The 21,626-nt window shown below is 47.4% G+C and overlaps 1 protein-coding gene and 1 pseudogene across 18 annotated transcripts in view; both read right to left on the bottom strand.

Moving 5' to 3' along the window:
- Positions 1-21,626, bottom strand: part of TTC23 (tetratricopeptide repeat domain 23) — a 164,968-nt gene that overhangs the window by 22,967 nt on the left and 120,375 nt on the right. For all 18 annotated transcript variants that reach the window (XM_069559240.1, XM_069559242.1, XM_069559233.1 and 15 more), the window contains one exon: positions 12,385-12,490. In XM_069559240.1, the coding sequence (XP_069415341.1) occupies positions 12,385-12,490 (106 nt within the window). The remainder of the gene's footprint in view (positions 1-12,384; positions 12,491-21,626) is intronic.
- LOC138423373 (cytochrome c pseudogene) lies at positions 2,302-4,591 on the bottom strand (annotated as a pseudogene).

Below are 21,626 nucleotides of genomic sequence, written 5' to 3'. Positions count from 1 at the left end.
GTAGACTGTAAGAAAGTGAGATTACTCCTTGGGCCTAACCTAATGCCACCAAAGCTTTAAAAGCAGAGTTTTCTTTAGTTGGTGGCAGAGAAGGAAGGCAGAGAGATTCAAAACATGAGAGGGATTTGAAAAGGAGGTTCTCCAGTCCTGAGATGGAGGGGAGTGTGGTACAAGGACCCCAAAGTGGCCCATAGGAGCTGAGAGAGGTCAAGAGTCAGCAAGAATATAGGGACTTCAGTCCTATAGCGTAAAGAACTGAATCCTGCTAATAACAGGGTTGAGCTTAGAAAAGGACCCTGTGCTCCAGATGAGAATGTAGCCAGCTGAGAAGCCTGGCTCAGCAGAGAAGCCACTCTTACCATGCTAGACTTCTGATTGACAGAATTAAAAGCTTAAACTGGGTGTTTAAACAATCATAATTTGCTACGCAGCAAAAGAAAACCAGTATAGCCAGGAACTCCTAAAACCAGCAGTGGCACTGGTCCAAAGAGAAGCCTCACGGCTGTCCCTCCAGAGGCCATGGCTTGAAGAAGCATCTGAAAGAAGCTGGGAGACTGTACGTGGAGCATGCGTATGTGTGAGGGCAGAATTTGTGCCATCCACTTTATCTGGAAATTCTACCCCCCAACCCCCCGCCAACTGTTTCCTTTCCTTACTTCCACAGTATCTGGCTTGTGGGGTCTTAGTTCCACAACCAGGAATTGAACCCAGGCCTATGGCAGTGAAAGCATGGAATCCGAACCACTGGACTGCCACGGAATTTTCTTGGTTTGGAAATTCTGAACCAATAAATTGAAGTAGAAAACTAACGCCTTAATCTCCAAAATATACAAACATAATACAGCTCAACAACAACAAAACAACCCAATAGAAAAATGGGCAGAAGAACTTAATAAATATTTCTCCAGAGAAGACACACAGATGGCTAGTAGGCAAATGAAAAGATACTCAACATCACTAATTATTAGAAAAATGCAAATCAAACTACAGTGAGGTACCACCTCATACCAGTCAGAATAGCGATCAATAAAAAGTCTAAATACAGCAAATGCTGGAAAAGGTGTGGAGAAAAGGGAGCCCTCCCACACTCTTGGTGGTAATGTAAGTCGGTGCAGCCACTATGGAGAAACAGGTTCCTTAGAAAACTAAAAACAGAATTACCGTATGATCCAGCAATACCAGTCCAGAGCATATACCTGGACAAAACTGTAGTTCAAAATATACATGCCCCTCATGTTCATAGCAGCTTTATTCACAATATCCAAAACGTGGAGACAACCTAAATGTCCATCCACAGATGAATGGACAGAGAAGGCACAGTTCGTGTATACAATGGAATACTATTCGGCCAAGAAAAAGAATGGAATAATGCCATCTGCAGCAACACTGGTACAACTAGAGGCTGTTATACTAAGTGAAGTCAGAAAGACAAATCCCATGTGATACCACTTGTATGTGGGATCTGAAATGTGACACAAAAGGACCTGTCTATGAATCAGAAGCAGGGCCACAGATGTTGAGGACAGACCTGCAGTTGCCTGGGTGGGGGTAGGGGAGGGGAGGACTGGGAGTCTGGGGTTAGCAGATGTGAGCTATTATATACAGACCGGGTAAGCAACAAGGTCCTGCTGCATAGCACAGAGTTTATCACAGGACGTATTCAACATTCTTTGATGACACTGTGATATGGTTTATCACAGGATATTTTCAATACCCTGTGATAAACCACAATAGAAAACGATATTTAAAAAAGAAACTCTGTAAGGTAGAATCTAGTCTGAAAGTAGAAAAATTATAGGACTCCAGCACAGGGGTCACAAACTTATTCTATAATGGACCAGATGGTAACTATTTTTTTTTTTTGAGGTGCTAAATACTCTTTATTTGATGCTATACATAAACCACACTAAAATGCCTTTCATTAAGTAAAAGGCTAAATTTTAGATAGAGAATTTTAATTAAATTGGCATAGTTTATAAAACCAAACAGATAAAGTGGACTTTGTCAGTGTATTTTCAATCCTTGCCTTAACAGGCTAATGAACACAACTTGAAACACGTGTGAATCCTCCTCTGTTCTATGAGACGGTGAAGGGACCTTTTCAGTATTTAACTATATTAATATAACCAGTTATAGAAATCTAAATATAAAACCAATCTCTTATAGGTTTTGAGAAGGAATGCACCATCTCCCTAAAAAGTTTCATATTCCTTATTCAAGTTCAATCATCTCTTTAGAATGGGAAAAGTGATAGTACTTGTTGAACCAGAATTACTATCAAAATTAAAAAAGCTGACCATATTTGTTTAGCCACAGACCAATCTTATTTAAATCAGGACTGTCCAACAGAATTATTCCATCAGCCATTCATGATCTGAATTCTAGTGTATGAGATCAATTTAAATATGGTACACATAAAAAGTCATGAGACACTTCTGTTTCATAATAAATAAGGCAGTGGCCCACTATTACTCATTGGTAGCTTTTTTGAGATAAGCTATCAAGTCCTCCTTCTCTCCCTTCTTAATGCCAGCAAAGATCATCTTGGTTCCAGGGATGTACTTCTTGGGATTCTCCAAGTACTCCATCAGCGTCTCCTCTCCCCAGGTGATACCTTTGTTTTTGTTGGCATCTTGTGTAAGAGAATCCAGCAGCCTGACCTGTCTTTCGTCCAAACAGACCATGGAGGTTTGGCCCAGTCTTGTGCTTCCCTCCCTTTTCCACAGTATGGCACTGGGCACACTTCTGAACAAAAATCTTCTTGCCCTTTTCAACATCACCCATTTTAAAATCGTTCTTTTTCTGTGCGCGACGGAGAAGTTCCCGCTCACAAGCCGAACGTCTCGCTTTCTATGCCCAAGGACACGCCGGTACGTGCCTAAGTACCGGTGTTGGTGCAACCAAACTGGCTCCGCCCTCCGGTCCCCCAGATGGTAACTATTTTAGACTTTGGGGACCAAAGACTTGTAGCGCAAAAGCAGCCTGAGATGATACGTGAATAAAGGAGCCTGGCTGTGTGCCAAGAAAATTGTTTGGAAAAATGGGTGGGGAGCTCGATTTGGCCCCGGGCTGAAGTTTGCTGACTCCTGCTCTAGCAGAGGAAAATGTGGGTGTCCCTGAGGAACATGGGACCGCCCCCCCACCCCACCACCACCACAACCGAAGTGCCTGCTGGAGACGGTGGCGCACGACCAGGACACAGTTGAGGCAGATTACGACCCATACATACAAGGTCTACCTGACATTTCCATTCGGAAATCTAGTATGAACTGTGCAGCAGAGATACACATCAGCAGAAAGGTAAAATGTTATCTCTAGCCTCTTCAGACTTGCCCTGTATTTGGTAATTTGCCCTTTATCACCTCTAATCTTGTTTTTGTGCTTTCTCCCCATTTTCTTGACTAGACAGGACAAGAAAGAAGAAAAAAAGAAAGTGAAGTCACTCAGTCATGTCTGACTCTTTAAGGCCCCATGGACTGTAGCCTACCAGGCTCCTCTGTCCATGGGATTTTCCAGGCAAGAGTACTGGAGTGGGTAGCCTTTCCCTTCTCCAAGGGATCTTCCAAACCCAGGAATCAAACCCAGGTCTCCCGCATTGCAGGCAGACGCTTTACCATCTGAGCCACCAGGGAAGCCCTTAGACAGGACAGCGTATTGTCTATTTTAATACTTTTCCAGAGAGTGGGCCCGTGGATTAATTTTTCTCGTATTCTGATGTGAACGACAGTACTTTCAAAGAGGAATCCGCAAACACTGCTCCAGGACTGACAGAGGCGGATGGATGGGGCTAGCCTGTGCAGGGTGTGCTTGTTTTGGGAGGTGGAGAAGCAGGTGGAAGGGAGGAAAGGCCCCAGAGGCCAGATGCTGCCTGCCCTCAGGCCCAGCTCCGCTGCCATCCGGCTGCACGCCTCCCAGGCTTGGCCTCAGGTTTCTCACCTCAACGAGGGACCTTCGTGCGAGCACCTCTGTTACAGGGTGGCGGAGTAAATGGGTTAATGCACATAAATAACTGATGACGTGCCTGACACCTAGCCAGTGCTCAAGAAATGTTGAAACTTTTAGTTTCAGGGACAGTTTTTGGCTTTGGGCCCCCCTCAGCCATGCTAGGCTAACCAGCGGGGGCACTGGGAGCAGAGATGAACGCGGAGAGTACAGAACACTGCTGTGAAAACAGGCAGAGTGGTCCGATGGCCTGAAGCACGCACATAAACGGCTCCATACACCTCGAGGACTTGACAACAGCTCTGAAATTCACAATGAGAAGTGTAGGCTTCTGGAAATGACTCAAGTACATCCCAAGTGATCTGTTGTGGAAAGGAGAGAAGTAAACACCTGGGAGATGTGTCTATAGAATCCAGGCAACCTAAAGAACACTTAGGTCTGAAAACATGTAAGCTTCATTTATCTGCAAGATTTTCTCTGCTGAAGATCTATGCAGCTGGGGGGTGGGGGTGCTGCCTTTCAGGGAAGTCAGCTGGCCCCAGGCTTTGAAACTAGACAGAAGTCTAATGAGCTGGGGTCCCTGCTCCACTCTTTTACTGGGGGTCTGTCCACTGCCAAACCAGCAGATGGATTTCTAAAGTAGTTCTCAAACTTTTTTCTTGGTAGAAGAAAATTTTACTACTGTATATGAAAAATGTTACATCACTTTAGTCTTTGTTGACTCATGGGAGAATATATTACAAATTAAGTGTTCGAACTAAGTATCTGTTTGGTTACTTTGATAATCTGATGACAGCAAATGTGGAGATGATGTGGTATTTATATTGATGACTCTAAAAGCATTACGGAGATGTATGTTCCATGTCTAAAAATTAACAAGTCTACTCAAGAATGGAGCACTGTTGGTATTTTAGTTTCTGTTTAACTGGAAATTAACCAGAGACTGTAACTGAGCCATTCTTGAAGAGGAGAGGTTTTCCTGGGTCTCAGCCTTTTTCCCGGAGGTGAACCCTCACTCTAAAGACGAGCACATGTAAAGGGCATGGGAAGGAGGCAGGACCAAATGGGTAAGAACTGAGTTTCTGACCCAGGCTTTTCCAGAAGTGGTGCCAAGCTCAGAAAAAGGAAGAGGTCAAAGGGGATGGGAAGTGTTCCCCTCCCTTCCTGGGTAAGGAGCTGGTCTTCCAGACACAGGTGGACACAGCTGTGCTCTCTTGCTTTCCAGCCCCTCATAAAGGCCTCCCAGCTCTTAGTGCCCCTTTCCCTGGCAGTCACATGCTGACCCATCTCCTCCCACAAAACCACCCCATCTGGGCTGGTCCCCAGATCTGAGTGCTGCTTGTCCCTTCCCTTGTGTAGCTGACCTCACAGGGCTCTGGGAGAAAGGAAGCCGACTGGCCTAAGTCATACTGGTGCGTAAACGGCTCACAAGCTCTAACTCAGGGAGGCCCGGTCACATTTTCCAAAGAGGACGCTTGTTAGCACCTTTGGATCTCTGGAAGAGGGACTGGAAGCTAGGGAGGAAGGAAGGGATTGGGGGGAAGGAAGGAATTTATTACTCAAACCGAGGCCGCAATAGCTACTGAGGTGGAAGAAAGCTGGGCTTTGCGGTGAGGCGTTAGTGTCCCTGCCTGGGAATGTGCCCTTGGGGGCCACCTCCTGAAATTGCTGCTTCTCTTCCCCCATTTCCGAGTCCTCGGCTCCTCAACAGGCCCATGTTTCTCCTAATTCTGCTCCTGGGAGTCTCTAGTCAGCAGAGGCAGCGCCAGGGAGAGGGTTCTCCGCGCTTGTTGTCACGTACAAGCTGACCACAAGTCAGGCATCCCGTCAGGATGCTGCATGTGAGAATAGTCTAGGACTCGGGAACAGTGGAAAGTCCAGGGCACACACTGTGGGCACCTTCCCTGTCTGTGAATTTGACACTATTTTTATTTTTACCTGGGATATAGGAGAGCTCCTTTACTGCAAAACCCTGACTTATTTTCCCCCATCCCCCAAATTAGCATTCTAAACCATGAACCCCATGATTAGTCACTGAGGAGAGAGAAAATTTGCCCTACTACCCCTAAGGACTGACTCCCTGAGAGGAAGAGCTGGTTCTCCCAGGAGCGGGCATCCCCTTGGAGGTCCTTCTGGCCCAAGTGACAGTGGAGTTGCCAGAGGGATGCCACTTCCTGGCACAGGCCTTGTGCCTGATGCTGGGTGTGGGTTAACAAGGAGCTAGCAGTTTCAGCATTCATACATGTGGCCGTTGCTAAGCTTAAAAACCTCTTCGAGAATCCTCGGCAACCTGATGCTAGGTGGCCCCAGCAAGGGATGAGGTCACTTTCTAAAGCACAGGGCCATGACTTAGCTTTATAAATCTGAGCCGCAGTGGCACAGGTGTTCCAAGGCTACGAACTTCTCCCATTTTCACTCCCGCAGAACGCTGGGGCTGTCTGCAAGTTAGGGTGAGGGCAAGTGTGGCCCAGTGGGCAGGCTGGCTTAGTGTCTCCCAGAGGCCCTTCAGACTGTTCCATCTGCGTGTTCATACAGAGGCGTAAAAAACCAGGGCTCCATTCAAAGAGCAGGAGGAAAGTGGGGTTATGATTTGGCACCCTAGAGGTCAGGAGGTTTTTAATTAAAATAAATTTTGGTAGCCCTGGGCTCATTTTCTTGAGGCTGTCCAAATGAAAGATTTGGAATAGTGAGGACAGCTTTCATGACGAGAGAGGCCTGGGTGTACAATGTGACAATTATCCTTTGTAACTGTCTTGGGAAATTGTACTCTGCACCAACTGCAAAAACTTTAAGGACCCCAGGGAATTTGAAAATGCAAAGTCTCAAATCTTAGCCTGGTGTTAGCCCAGAGGAGCACCAACACCCAGCAGACAAACAGATTGAACCCATTTAGACCCTGCTGGGAGCTGCCGCGGGCCCTGTGCAGGCAGCTGTGCTGAGACTACCCAGTAGCCTCGGGGTGGGGGCACAGGGTTTTCTGAGGACAGATGAAGCCCAAGACAGGCTTTCTCCACACCGAAAGATCACCTTCGAGAGGAACATCGTTCCCGGCATCTGGGAGATGCCTCAGACCTGCTGGCGCTGAGCCGCATGGCTCCTGGAAGTCCACGGCCTTCTCGGGGGCGGGCTTGCCTCAGCAGAGTGAGGCAACCAAGGTGGAGGCAGGCTGGTCTCACAGCACCTAGGGCTGGCAGGGCTCAGTCACCACAGGGATGCCGGCCTCGAAGTCCTCACCATCAGAAGCGGGCCAGGACCGTCCTCCTCCAGCACTGCTTGGGGCCACCCAGGGGTCCAGCAGCCTCAGGCTTGCTGCGCGAGTGGCTTGTCTTGGTAAAGTACATGTGATTTCCATAAGCTGCCCTAATAATATGTTTCAAAGTCAAGTCAGAGTATTAGTAACTTAAGCTTTCCTAAGAAGTTGTGGACATAACTTATTAGCTAGCACTAAGTGAAACACGAGGACCTCATAGAAGTGGTTATCAGAGTGTTTCATCCTCCCGAGGAGAGCGATAAAGCTGCGGGCTTTGTTCTCAGGCACACAGATGAAATGCAGTTTGCAAGCAAAGCTCGATGAGGTTTCAGTTCTGCCACAGGTTGTACCTCGGTGAAGAGAGACCAACAGCACAGACTCAGGGTGCAAAAGGCCACCCCTTCTACCTCTCTGCCAGCCTCAAGAGCTGCCACCTCTGCAGCCTGCACTGGCCCCACTTTTGGGCTCCCGGGCTCCCTGGAGCCCTGAGGACAGAGCACCCACGAAGCGACGCCCTGTCTGGCCTGGAGTGTCTCAGGTGGGCAGCGCCTGGCCTCTGTCTAGGCCCTGGTCCTCTAGACGGGCTGTGCTCTAGGGTGTTTTCCAGAGGTTTCTGAGAGGGGGTCCTACTAGCCCCTTTTCTTCTCTGGCCTCACCCACTGCTCTTTCTGCCCCTTCCCTTCCCCACCCAGCCTGTGGGGCACAGAGCAGGCTGGACGCTGATGCCTGCTTGGGGTGCTCGGGTGCCAGGCTCAGACAGGCTGGGCGTTTTGCACTGAGAAGTGGGCCCTGGATAGGAGCTGAGGCAGGGAGTCTGAGAGCACACAGGGCTTGTGGGGTGGGCAGTGGGAAGACTGAGGAGGAAGGGAGAGTTGGGGGGTGGCCAGCAGCGGTTGGGGGCCTCGGGTTGGAGGTGGGAGACGGAGGCAGCAGGGCCTGCCAAGCATGGCCACGGGCAGTGGAAGGTAACCTGTGATGAGGGAGCGGGCCTCAGGTGGGGCAGGGCCCGGCAGAGGGAACGCTGAGAACCAGGCCACAGGAGGAAGAGTTGAGCAAACAGGTGACTGTGGAGGGGAAAAGCCAGGGGACTTCACGGAGATGCAGAGCCCACCTTTAGATACCCACATATTTCCTGACTACTGCATAAGACGAGGGGAGACATCAGGATGAGAGAGGGCTGGGGAGACACGCCGTGAGTCTGTCCACAGAGCTGAGAACTGGGGATCCCGCCCCCTCCCGAAGGTGGGCAGGGGCATAGCCCGTCCTCTCCTGTTGTCTCTGAAACCGACAGAGCTCCCAGGCCCAGGCCCCACATGGGGCCACTTCCAAACAAGGCCACCCGAGCTCAGCGGGCTCTGCCTCTCAAAGGTTTACACTAAAATGTACTTGGCTTCAGCCCATTTCATTTTAATATGCTTTAGGAGAAGAGTTATAAACACAAGGCCAATGCCCTGACACTCAGCAGGGCTGGGAGAACTGTTAATACCAAGTTTGTCTATGGCTGCTCTGGGAAGCTGGCCAAGCTCAGGTTAGTGACATTTCGCTAGCCTGAATTGGGCGCCCTTATGCAATGACAATCCTCCGTGACTTCTCGGGCAGTTTTGTCTGCATAAGGAATGTGGGAAGGCCCAGGGCAAAGGGTTCGTTTGAGTGTGGAGCCAGAAACACATTGGCTCCTTGGCCCGTGACGTTTTGTTTATCGGAGGGCAATGCCTTCAATGGGCATTCAGCAAGCAGGTTGTGGAGAATCCCCAAATGAGAAAAATTTCCCCTGTTAACGACTGTTTTAACAACAAACAAACAAACTGTACTGGGCACAGACAAGTTTCCTCATAGGAGAGTAGAGCTGAGATCCTCGGCGCTCAGTGGAAAGTATGGATTTGCTGCCAGGGGATCCGACTGGGACTTCCGAACCACAAGTGACCAAAGTCCAGGCTAAAGAGGCCTGCCTGGGGGAGAGCTGGGTGGGGAGGCCGGGCCCTCACTTGGCTGTCAAAGATCACTTCCAAATGCTCTCCTCTCCTGTCCCCTTGCTGGAGGTAGCAGAGGCCTGGAGAGCCTCAGCCCCGGGTGGGTTCCTCGTCACTTCATTAGCTTGTTTTTGGGGACAGCAGAGAAATGAAAGCCAGGCGCCCCGAAAGGCAGTGGGGAGGCACCTAGCCACTGCCGCTGTGGCTCCTGGTTGGAAGGGGGCCCCATTCACTCCTGCTTTATTGGGGCATGCCGAGCTCATACGTGCTAACACAGCCGCCCCCTCTGGGCACAGGCCGAGCTTAGGCACGTGTGGGTAAGACTGGGACAAACGAGCCGAGCAGCAGCCCGCCAGGTCGTTGTCCCCAGTCTCCCCCGTGTTCTCCATCAAGGAAACACAGGGTCCCCTGGCAGCATGCTCAAGCCTGTTAACATGGTAGGAATGAGCTGCGTGTCTCTCTGCTTTGCTTCTTCTGGCGCACCCATTTCGGGTTTGAGGTCTGAGGCCTTGGGGGCAAGGGCTGTGCTTCTCTCTGCCCCTGCTCCAGGGCGTCCTGCTGCTGCTCTTCAGCATCTGTTCTGATCCAACAGCTTCTCTGCCCGGCCTCCTCCTTGCTTTCAAGTAAATGCTTCCTGTCAGACACTTTGTGTGTCCTCTGACCAGTGGAAGCCGAGTCTGAGAAGGGAGCCTCCTTGGACGGACTGGGGCTTTGTCCTTCTTGGGTAAAGCGGTGAGTAGAGAGAGTATGGACGGGGCTGGCGGTGTGGAGAGCTGTCTGGGTTACCTCCTTTGTGAAATGGGAGGTTGTGTCCCGCCTCCAAGGCTTGTTAGGATGAGACGGGCATGTTGGTGACAGCGCCAGCGCCTGCATCCGACGACGCTTGCTACCGCCGCTGTCGTCATTGTTAATATGATGCTGCTGAGGTTCCTGCTGGCCCCAGGCTCCTGGGGGCTCCATGGGTCAGTGTTTCAAGCAGCCATTCCTCCAGGCCTCAGGCAGAAGCGACCCCCTTCCTAACCTGCAAAGCCAGCTGCAACTGTCCAACTCCCTGCTCCTGGGCAAGTTTGCTTCTCGTCCTTCCCTACTCACCCTCCTCCGACATCTCAGACACTGACAGGCAAGTTGGCTTCCTGGTGCAGGTCACCACGTGGTCTGAGCCGCCCTGGAAGCAGGGCTGAGACCTGTGTGGGCTCCTGGGTGGGCCTCCTTGGGCTGCCTTCGCTCTTCTCGCGTCCTGTCCCTCCCCAGAGCCACACACTCTTTGGCAGGTGTAAGTTGAGGGTAGCAGGGAAGGAGGGAAAAGGCATGTGCAGTGCCGGCAGGGAGGTTAAGAGGCTGTGTTCAAGTCTACCATGCCCTGGCTATGGCTCTTGGGAAATTACCTAAGCCTCCACGCCTCAGTTTCTCCATCTGAGACCTGGGGACTCGTATCAACCTCACAGAGCTGTGGTTAAGTTACCTTTGTTAACTCGGTTAGAACCGTGACACTACAAACTACATACATACATATTATTACTACTACAATTATGTACTACATACATATTATTGCTAAGTGAGGTCATTAAATTTTCACAGATCTAATTATCTGTAGGTAATCAGTAGGTATTAGTAGCATTCTCAATTTACAGGGGAGGCTATATCAACGCCATATTTAGACTGGAAAACTTAGAAAAAATACATCTCATGCTCCCAGGTCAGAAGTTAGGGATCTACTCCTCCACACCTGTTTGCCTCCTTCAGAGCCTGAAACATGTTTGACTTAGTTACCATCAACTATGCATTGATTTCACATAAAACTTCAGATTTCTGCCTTCTCTGGAAAAGGCAGACATGCCGATACGAGCCTGCCTTCCACATGACAGTGATGGGCCAGAGCGGAACAGCAGCTGCTCACTTTGGACGGAGGACGCGCTTCTCCAGCTTGTCACAGCCCTCCCCCACCCCTATTGCATCTCTCAGATTACAGCTGAGGGTCAGCTGCCAATCATAAGCGTGCTGCTGCTGGTTTCTAAGGGCCATCCGCTTCACTCGGATTGCTTACCTGGTCCCCATGGACATGTAGGTTGGGACTCCTGCTAATCTAGGGGTTTCCATCCTGTTGGCATTTTAAGTATCCTATTAATACTTGTGGCATGGAAGGTTCTCTTATCTATTAAAGGAATGTTAGCCACCAACAGGTTGGAGAAAATGTTGGCTTTCTGCAGGTTTGGAAGTCGGCTGAGGTGTGGAGTGCTCTAGGGAGTTAGAATGAGAAAGGGCATCTGCCTTCCCTATCATCTGGCTCTGAAAAGGTGCACAAAGCTCCCGGAGACCAGAATGAGGGATCATTAAGGGGGATGGACAGACAGACCCCCTTCCCCAGCTCCTCCCAGGACAGGAGCCCCTGCCTGGCCCAGGGACCTCTGCAGACCAGTCTGCTCCCAAGGCGCCCCCTTCGTCTCCTCCTCCACCAGCCTTCTCATCTGAGCCCAGCGCCTGCTCTCCGAACCTCAGCCGCAAGCCTTCCAAATGTTGACTTTCAGCTTGATGCCACACTGGACCTTATTTTCCAATAATGGATAAGTATTTTTATCTGACACCTTGGAATACACCTTGGGTCTTCTTTATGAGTCATACTCTGCTTCTGAATATTCTGGCCAACAACAAGAAAAAGTCATTAGGATAGCATGTTCTCCATCTATAGAGGCATATTGTATGCTCAGAGCCTGGGACGGAAGATTAAAAAACTCCCAAGCTCACTGCTCTACCTATTATGTGGGGCTAAGAAAAACTATATGAGTCATAAGTGGCAACTTCCTTTTGGAATCCTGAAGACGTGTAAGTTTATGCTGATTGAAAGCTCAGCCCTGGGAGAGTCTGAAGGCTGGCATTTCAACAGGCCAGATCTGTTGCCACAGTAAATCCACAACAATATTTAAAAATAGATCACCTTTGAAAGCCCAGGAGGCTTCCCTGTAAGCCCAGCATGAACTCTCTGGGGCTCTGATAGCTACGTTTGGATTTGCTGTGTTTGAGAGTACAAGTCTAGAAGAAGGCTGAAAAAGGTTAGAAACCAAAGGCTCTGGTGCGCCAAATCGAGAAGGCTCTCTGAAGCAACAATCACAGCTCCCTCTGCCGGTTCATCCACGCCGGAGGCGGCGGGCCCACGACCTCGATGTGCACGGGTCAGGCAGGGGGCAGGCTACTCTGCCCCCGTGGAAGGCTCGCACTTGCTCTCACCATGGTGCTCAGGCCTCCCGGACGCGACAGCGGCACAGGCGATGGAGTGTGCGGACGTGGCTGCCTCCTCTCGAGAGGGGCTTCCTCTCAGAACGATGAGATGCGCCTGTGGTCACAAAAAGAAGAAACACGTTTGCTTACACACTTGGCAGCAGCAGCAGGGAACAAACTGTTCTTGCAGCGATAAGCAGAAGGCCAAGGAAACTTCCAGCAACCTAAACAATATAATTTATGTGGATGCACAATCAACTCTGGGGAGAGTTGGGTTTTAAAAGCATCATGCAGTGGAGAGAGAATGTACCAGGCCCTGGACACTGAGTCCAGACGGTTTGATGCTGTGGCCAGGACTTATTTCTAAGTAAATCATTTAAAGGCCTATCCTCCCATGAGTGCATTATTGGTAGAAGAAGGGGGAGGGTTTCCAGAAGGAAGGAGATGAATTAAAAAGTGCCAGTGCTGCAGAAGAAGTGGGCAAGCACAGCCCCCTCCCCACTGGCCAGCCCAGAGAAGGGGACTTACCCCCAGTGTCAGCAGCCTCACCCACTGAAACCCTGACCCCATCCCCATGCTTGGTCTGCCAAGCCCATTTGACTATATCCTCAGCGAACCGGCCCATGGGAATTGCCCAAGCACAGTAAACAGCTCAGTTCCTTGAAAATGAAGCCCATTTAAAAATTCTCTAATGGAAAAGAACCACTTGATATTATGGGGCTGTCAGGTGGCGCGAGTGGTAAAGAACCCGCCTGCCAATGCAGGAGACATGAGAGACGTGGGTTCAATCCCTGGGTCGGGAAGATCCCCTGGAGGAGGGCATGGCAGCCCACTCCAGTATTCTTGCCTGGAGAATCCCATGGACGGAGGAATCTGGAGGGCTACAGTCCATGGGGCTGCAAAGAGTCAGACACGACTGAAGCGACTTAGCACACACGCACGCATGATATTACGAGCCTAACGTAATAAAATCCTTTCAAATAAAATACAAAATGCATCCCTTCAAATAAAAAAGACATTAAGCAAACAAACAGGTAAACAATCGCATGAATCAGTCCTAGCTCCTGGAAGCTGGAGGAATCAGGGTGCTCAGGGTGGCGTGCACCAGGTGGGAGGGATGTCCACGTTCATGACACGGTGGAAACAGAGAATGTGAAGGCCGAGCATCAAGGCCTGAGTCTCATCTCCATGCTTTATTAGCTGTGAAATATCTTGGGCAAATTACCCACTCAGCAACCTCATTTTTTTCATCTATAAAATGAGGATAATACAAATTGTCAAAAATATTCAAATTGATATCACAAATGAAAGAGCATTAAGGTACAGCCTAAATTTCAGATTACATAAAGCCGGAGCACTAGAATCTTCTAGTCCAGAGACAGCAGTGAGACAGCAAAGCCAGAGAGACTTGCTCCTCTGACTACCAGCTAAATGCATTTCTGAGATGATAATCAGGGTAGACTCTAGACTATCATCTCATTTGTCATATGTTAAAACCTACTGAGTTAGTAGACCTAGACTTCTTATGATGAGCCTACTCCAAATCAAGATTCTTGGTAATAACTTTTATCGCTGTGTTAGAAGAATCAGAATTTCATATTTGTAAATACTAACAATAGCTTTTGTTTTAAAATGACTTTTAAAATTACAGGATGTAAATAAACTGAAAGTGTGATTTTGGCAAACCATAATTAGTCACTATCCTCAAGCTGGCCTGAAGTTCTGACTGGAAATGCTTTTCAAATTGGAGCCACAGGGACAGAGTGAGGAATCAAATGTTCAGTGCTCAGGAAATAAAAAGAACAAGAGAAAATGCTTGCTCTGCCCACAATGCAAATATTAATAGATCATATTTACTTTGTCTTTTCCCTGCATTTACTATCTCTGTGATCCAGAGGGTGAGGAGAGCACCTTCTGATGCCAAAAGAGATTTAATTTAACTCTGATTGACCAAAGCTCAAATTCGAATTCAAAAAGACTTCATATTTTGTTTCTACTCAGTCTTATAATTCAAGTCAATGCAAAAGATGTGAGTCTATCAGAATTACTTTCAAATGAATAATTAACATGTTCTGAGAACTAGGTTGCTTTTTGTCTTGGAGACAGGATGCAAAGTTTTCCATGAGCAAAAATGTTCACAGTATCAAGAAAGTGGATCCTGAAATCTTAACGGGTCTGAATATATCACAAAATCTTCACGACTTCAATGTTTTCCTGTATAAGATGCTAACATAAGTGAACATCTAGTATTCATTATTTACTTCAGAAACTCAGTGTCTGATCTAATTTGTTATTTGATGTTCATGAAGCTTTTAAACGCCATATGCTGGAGTAGGGGGCGAGGGCAGTGGAGAAGGGAACCCGTGATGTTTAAAATGTGCCACATTAGTATCTCATTTATTCAGAACAATTCAGCTTAATTTAATTCAGTGCTATTCAATTCAATTTATCTTAATTATAAAATGCTTTTTGCATGCCACATATTACTCAAACACTAGGAATTCACACAAAAATTAGGTAGAGCTTTTGGTTTTAAGTGCACTTACAGATGAACAACAAAAATGTGGGATAGTTTGATTTGACCTAAACTCAGACACTGCCCCTCTCCAGGGTTCTGGCTCACTACCTTCCTCTCCACCCTTCCTCCCATCATCATTTTCAGGAAGCTCCATAAGATTGGTCCGCAGCTATTGGGCAAGAAAGGGATAGTTCAGTTTAACAGATGAATAAAGGACAGAAGTCAATAAAATGACCCTTTGCATGGAGGAAACCTAAGGAAGAGAGTAGAGGACCCCAAACAGGCTGTTTTACCATCAGAGGGAAAGCACGGGAGGGAGCATTTGCTGGAACTGGAACGATGAGTTATAGGGGAGGGAGCCATGGCCTTCGGTAGAGGGATGAAGCCCACCTGCACTGTGCTCTCTTCTTCCAAGGTCATGGCTGCGTGACCTCCAGGCAGAGGGCAAGGCGGCCCACAGACATGGTGCTTAGTGGGCACAGAGAGGGGTTCAGGGTGGAGCTGACAGAGCAAACTAAAACACCCCGTGAATGACCCAGCTAACACCTTGGCCTCTGGGGCTTGACAGGCTCATTCTCCTCCCCATCCTTGTCCACCCAGTCCCCCATGATCTGCACTACCTCTGGATCCCACAGTTCACATAACCTGTTTGACTGTTGGGGCATCCTGACTTTATCACATCTGTGCGGCTTCTCATCCTCTGTCTACTCTCCACATCTCAGTATCCACCCACTGTCCCTTCCCTTCTGGTCTAGCTTAGAGGGCACCGTCCATCAGTGCCTATACAGAAAATGCCCTCAACTCCACTGAAGAAATATTTTGAGATGGTGAAGAATGGGGAACCATCTAAATACCCATCAGTTCAGTTCAGTTCAGTCACTCAGTTGTGTCCGACTCTTTGCAACCCCATGAATCGCAGCAGGCCAGGCCTCCCTGTCCATCACCAACTCCCGGAGTTCACTCAGATTCACATCCATCGAGTCAGTGATGCCATCCAGCCATCTCATCCTCTGTTGTCCCCTTCTCCTCCTGCCCCCAATCCCTCCCAGCATCAGAGTCTTTTCCAATGAGTCAACTCTTCGCATGAGGTGGCCAAAGTACTGGAGTTTCAGCTTTAGCATCATTCCTTTCAAAGAAATCCCAGGGCTGATCTCCTTGCAGTCCAAGGAACTCTCAAGAGTCTTCTCCAACACCACAGTTCAAAAGCATCAATTCTTCGGCGCTCAGCCTTCTTCACAGTCCAACTGTCAGCAGTGGAATGAATATTATGTGGTTTATTCATACAACAATTGAACTCTATCTATGTGGTTATAACATGGTTATATTTCAAAAACACATCATTGAGTAGAAAAGCAACTTTCAAAAGGATTCAAACATCATGATGCCACTGCTTTTCAAGTTTCTGATTTTAAAGCAAAAGAATGCCTTTTAGTCCAAACAGAATTGTCCATGGTTTTGTAATATACAAGGCAGGTAAGAGTGGGGCTGTTCTCGCTGAAGCAGGTGGAGAGGGTCTGCAAGCCCACCCAGTTGCTCCCATCCAGCCGCCCCCAAAAGATCCTCCTTGGAGCATGAATGTGGGGGTGACACAGTTTGATAAGCACGGTACCACACCAGGCAGGAAGCCTCCTGAGGGAGCGAGCACAGAGGAAGGTGACAGAGCTCGTGATTAGATCACCCAATCTTTCCAAACTAAGCCACTGTTCACAATTCTGGAGCAACACTTTGTTTGCTAAGATAATATAAATACCCCTGTTACATACATCTGGAGCGTGTAAGGATAAAGGTTAGAGTGAACAGAGTTACCAGAGTCCTGCTTGCTACTCTGGCTTTATACAAACGCCCGGGTACTGGCCCTGCTGGTCTTCCTTGTATTTTATTAAGCACCCCGGGGCTTGCACCTCTCCTCCTATCCTTTGATGTTTTTGATATCTTATGGTTACGTGTTTATCAACTGCCATCTTGAGCCTGAGGAAGAATATTTAATATTCTTAAATCTGTTCAGCTTCTAGCATGTCGTCCTGGGTTAAAAACAAAAACATCTTTAATGTCCCATATGGACTAACCGCCTCAAGCCCTGGCAAGGTACAGAGCAGCTGTTGCGCTGCGGTCCTCCTGTGTGTTTCTGGGGAAACTGCCGGTTCCTCAGCTCCAATCCAGCTGTCTATAGACACAGCCAGAGCCAGGGCTGGCAGACTCTTATCTAACTGGGCCTGTCCCCGTGGATTTGGAAAATGTGTGATAGTTTTTGAAGAGAAAACTTGATGACTAGTAAAAAGGATGTGTCTATTTATGCAGGCAGACCCCATCAGATGAATATTCAACTTAAAATGAACTGGGTTCATTCTGAGTGTGGAACTCCAATTCCTGTGGAGGAGGGAGAGAGATTTCTTCTTTTCTCTTTTTGATAATAATTAGGGGAATCCATGACTCAGAGGGAAATCTCTCCCACAGCAAAGTGAAGAGCACTCAAGTAGCTCAAAGTACGTTTGTGGGCTTAAGCCGGATCTCTTTATCCTGGAGATGAGAACTCTCGCGGAGAGGAAAACAGTAATTGCCAGGATCTCTCAGTGCAGCTGGGGCTGGGACAGGGAGGGCCTGAGGGAACTAACCCCGAGGTACACTGGCTCCACTTAATCTCAAAATGACTAGTGAGAGTGATGCTGACTGCCTAATTTAAGGATGGGAAAAGGAAGTCTTGAGGAGAATTAACGGCTGTCTGAAGGTCACAGAGTTGGCTGATGACAGAACAGGGGTTCAGACTAAGGCCTGGGATTTCAAATTGCATGTTTTGCTCATCTAACACCTGGTTATCAAGAGGGCAGAAGTCACAGAAAGGTGATTTTCAAGTCAACATAATGAAGAACTATGAAGAGTCAGAGAATAGTTGCTAAAGAGTAGACTCAGCCCAGAACAGAATAGACTGGCTGGCAGAAGAGTGAACTGCCAGCATCCGGAATTCTGAGCACTCATGGAAGAGGGACACCTGGAGGGGTCAGGCAGCGGACAGTGGATGGAGCAGACGTTACAGTGCCTTCTATCAAGTGCCTCCATTTATGCTTTGATTCAGATTTGTGCCTTAATTCAACAGAAGCTCAAGCCCACTTGTCACCATGAAGTGTGAGCTTGCTGCTGCTTTTATAACTGACCAGCTGTGAAAGTGCATAGCTTTCTCTCTCTGCTCTGCCAGAACTGGCCATACCCTGCTTCAGCTTTGGGCTGTCATCCTTGGGCAAGACAGGGTCATGTTGCAGTCCAAGGGTGCCGCTTCCTTTCCTCTCCCATCTCTGCCCAGTAGGGAGGCCTTCCATGGCCACACAGGGTATGTGCGGAGGCCGCTGGATGGCTTTGGCTAAAAAAAGACATGGAGCTGGGAATCCCTGCAGGAAAGTAGTTGCAAGGAGTGACTGGGTGCAGAGGGCATTCAAAAACTGATTTCTGAGAGCCGCGGACTGAGCCAGTTTCTTTTAATAGTCAGAGAAAGGCTCTGCGGCAGCTCTCCAGTTGTCAATTTTAGCTCCCCCAAAAGGCTGGGAAGAACAGGCCCTACTCGTTGTTTAAGAGTTAGCACCAAAATAGACATGTTGGGGCCTTAGTTTTTTTTCTTTTGGTTGTGTGTGTCTTCTAAAACTTAACTAGATTTTTAAATTATAAGAGTAGCACCTGCATATAATTTTTTTAAAATCCTAAGTGGTAGAAAATAATAAACAATTACAAATTTAAATGTCCTGTCCTTCGTGTCTATAAGCCTCACCCTCTCTTCTCCCCATTTCCAGTCTGATTTTTAATAGCTTACTCACTACCAACAGTTTCCCGGGTATCTTTTCAGAAATTCTGATGTGCTTACACACACACACACACACACACACACACACACACACACACAGGATCAGAGCCTGGCCCTGCCCCCCTCTTGGTTCAGCTTCCTCTTCTGCCCCCACTCGGGGCGCTAACCACAGTGGCTCCTCTCCTCATCCTTTGGGGTGTCTCATTATCAGATTCCACATCAGGTCAGGCTGCCCTACGGAGCTCTCGCAGCATCTGGTACCTCGACTTGTGGCGCCTTCACGTTGGTACGTTTACATTCACCTGTATTATTCTTCACTAAGGTCTATCTCACTCACTAGGCTGCTTCTTGAGAGCAAGACCTCTGACAACTGAACCTCCCATCATAGTCCCAGACCTAACACTGTGTCCAGCACATTGTAGTGTTTAATTGGTCATTGACTGAAAGAACAATCTGGTTCACATCTGACCTTTTAAAATTAAGAATATACTTTGGACACCTTTCATGTCAGAACAGACATCCATCTCATTCTGTTTAGTGGCTCTATAGTATCCCATCCCACGGACAGATTATAGCTTCATAATCAATTTCCTACTAATGGATTTTAAGGGCATTTCTAATTTTTTACTATTGTCACTGACCCTGTTTCTTTGCAAACTTGTGTGCATCTGTCTGTTAGGTAAGTTTATAGAAGGGAAATCACTGGGTCAAAGGGTCAGGGTATTATAAAACTGGAGAGGGCATGTCAGTTGCTTTCCCCGCAAATGGTGTCGATACCAAGTGTGTCTGCTTCCCCCACCCCTGCCATCATGCAGTGTCACCAAACTTCCTTGGCATCTCCTTGGTTACGCTGCATTTCTTTAATCACAAGTAAGGCTGGGGATTATTTTTGGATGGTTATCAGCCATTTGTATTTCCTCTTCAGTAAAATGTCTCTGTCTTTTGTCCATATTTCTATCAAGTTGTCTTTTTCATCTAGCTTTTATAATAACTCTTCTATATTTTCCCTTCATTGACATTTATTTCTTAACTTTATGGTATGTTGTCATGGAGAAGTTTTTCATTTTTATGCTGTCAAGTTTATCAATCTTTTTTTCTCCCTCTCTTTGTCTCTCAATCTACACCCATCTGTGCACAGGCAGAGGGAAAATGCTCACCACTCAACAAGTGTCACCACTGGCTACTTCTGGGATGGGGCAGGCTGAGACGGTTTGTAGCTCAGTTCTCTGTATTTTTCTGTATGGCTTTTTTTTTTTGGTAAAAAGCATTATCGTTTTAATTAAAAATAGCTGTTTTTTCAAAAGCAGCAGTATGGCACCCAGATTTACATCATTCTTAGAAAAGGTTTATAATGTCTGAAATCATAATTGCATTCTGCCACTTTCCCAATTTTGTGGCTTCCGGGGTGGCGCAATAGTAAAGAATCCGCTTGCCAAGGCAGGAGACTCAAGAGACTGGGATTTGGTCACTGAATCAGGATGATCCCCTGGAGGAGGAAACGGCAACCCACTCCAGTATTCTTACCTGGAGAATCCCATGGACAGAGGAGCCTGGCGGGCTATGGTCCATGGTGCCACGGAGAGTCAGGCACAACTGAGCATGCATGCAACCTTCTTTTCTAATTTTTTTAAAAATAGGCTAATGTTGTTAGAGATTTTGAAAATTAAAAATAGCACTCTGATTATTTCTAATAAATTAATTTCACTTTATAGCAAATACACCGCAATTAACAAGAGCCAGTAAGAAGTGCTGCTATTTGCTAAATAGTCTGTAACTGCCAGGGGCCACGAGTGAGCACCTATCAGCCACCAGCAAGGCCTGACCAAGGCCAATAACTCACCCAGAGCAAGAACCTGAACCTAGACTTTCTGTCATTGGTAGAGAAACTGATAAATTATTTCATCATACTTTGCAAATGAAAGTTCTCTAAATTTGGGGACTACTGAGTCTCAGAGCTGCCCTGAAAACTGAAAAGAGAGATATACCATTTTAGTGTCAGAGATGTGAAAAAGCTGTCCAAGCTAGTGTGGTGTTAATTTATACCCCTTGAAAGCACACACCCACAACCATGTTCTTGCTCACATAAAAGAAATTCTGTAATATTTCTCCTGGATAGGAAAACAAGGTTCTAGGACCAAAATCTGCCTTGAAGAGCTTCAGAAGCAGTCATGCTTGCTTAGTTTCCTCACAGAACCCTGCTGCAGAGGACCTGCCGGCCAACGACAGCCCTTTCATCAATCCCTCTGTGATGGCTCTGTGGGGCTGGCTTTATTCTTCTCCATTTAATGGGCTAGGTTCTAAAATACTTTGGAACTTTTCTACTTTCTACCGAAAATAAAAGGTCCTTTCTCCCTGGTTGTTTCTCTCATTCCAAAGGAATGAAGAGTGAAAAAATAAGAGGGGAAATAACAAAACCACCTTTCTTTGTGTGTAATTAATAAATGGCTTTTAGGCATGGGCTCCCTTGGAAAGCTGTGGCCACACTGTACCTTTCTGTATTTTAGGTAAAGTCGCTAAAGAAAAGGGAAGTCTTGATAAATGTATAACAATTACTATTAATAAATAAAAGTAGCTCATATTGGCAACATGCCAAATGGTTCACAAAGGACTTTCCATTGTGAATCTTTGAGCTCTTCTGTGAAGTGGATAGGGTCTTTCATAGTTTTTTTCTTTATTTTAAAGACTAAATGACTTGTATTATCAAACAACTGGTAAACAGAAGTGTCAAACTCCAACCCAGCAGCTGTTTTTCTGATTTCAAATTCAACGCCATCTTTTCATTATTATTTTTAATTGGAAGATAATTGCTTGACACTGTTGTGTTGGTTTCTGCCACTCAACAGCATAAATCAGCCATAAGTGTGTGTGTGTATGTGTATACACATATCACCTCCTTCTTGAGCCTCCCCCCTAGCCCAGCCATCACCCCACCCCTCTAGGTCATCA

Source organism: Ovis canadensis, chromosome 18 (genome assembly GCF_042477335.2).
Source record: "Ovis canadensis isolate MfBH-ARS-UI-01 breed Bighorn chromosome 18, ARS-UI_OviCan_v2, whole genome shotgun sequence".
Lineage (NCBI taxonomy): Eukaryota > Metazoa > Chordata > Mammalia > Artiodactyla > Bovidae > Ovis > Ovis canadensis.
Note: the sequence above shows the minus strand (reverse complement) of the source record. Positions and strands in the feature narration are given on the sequence as shown.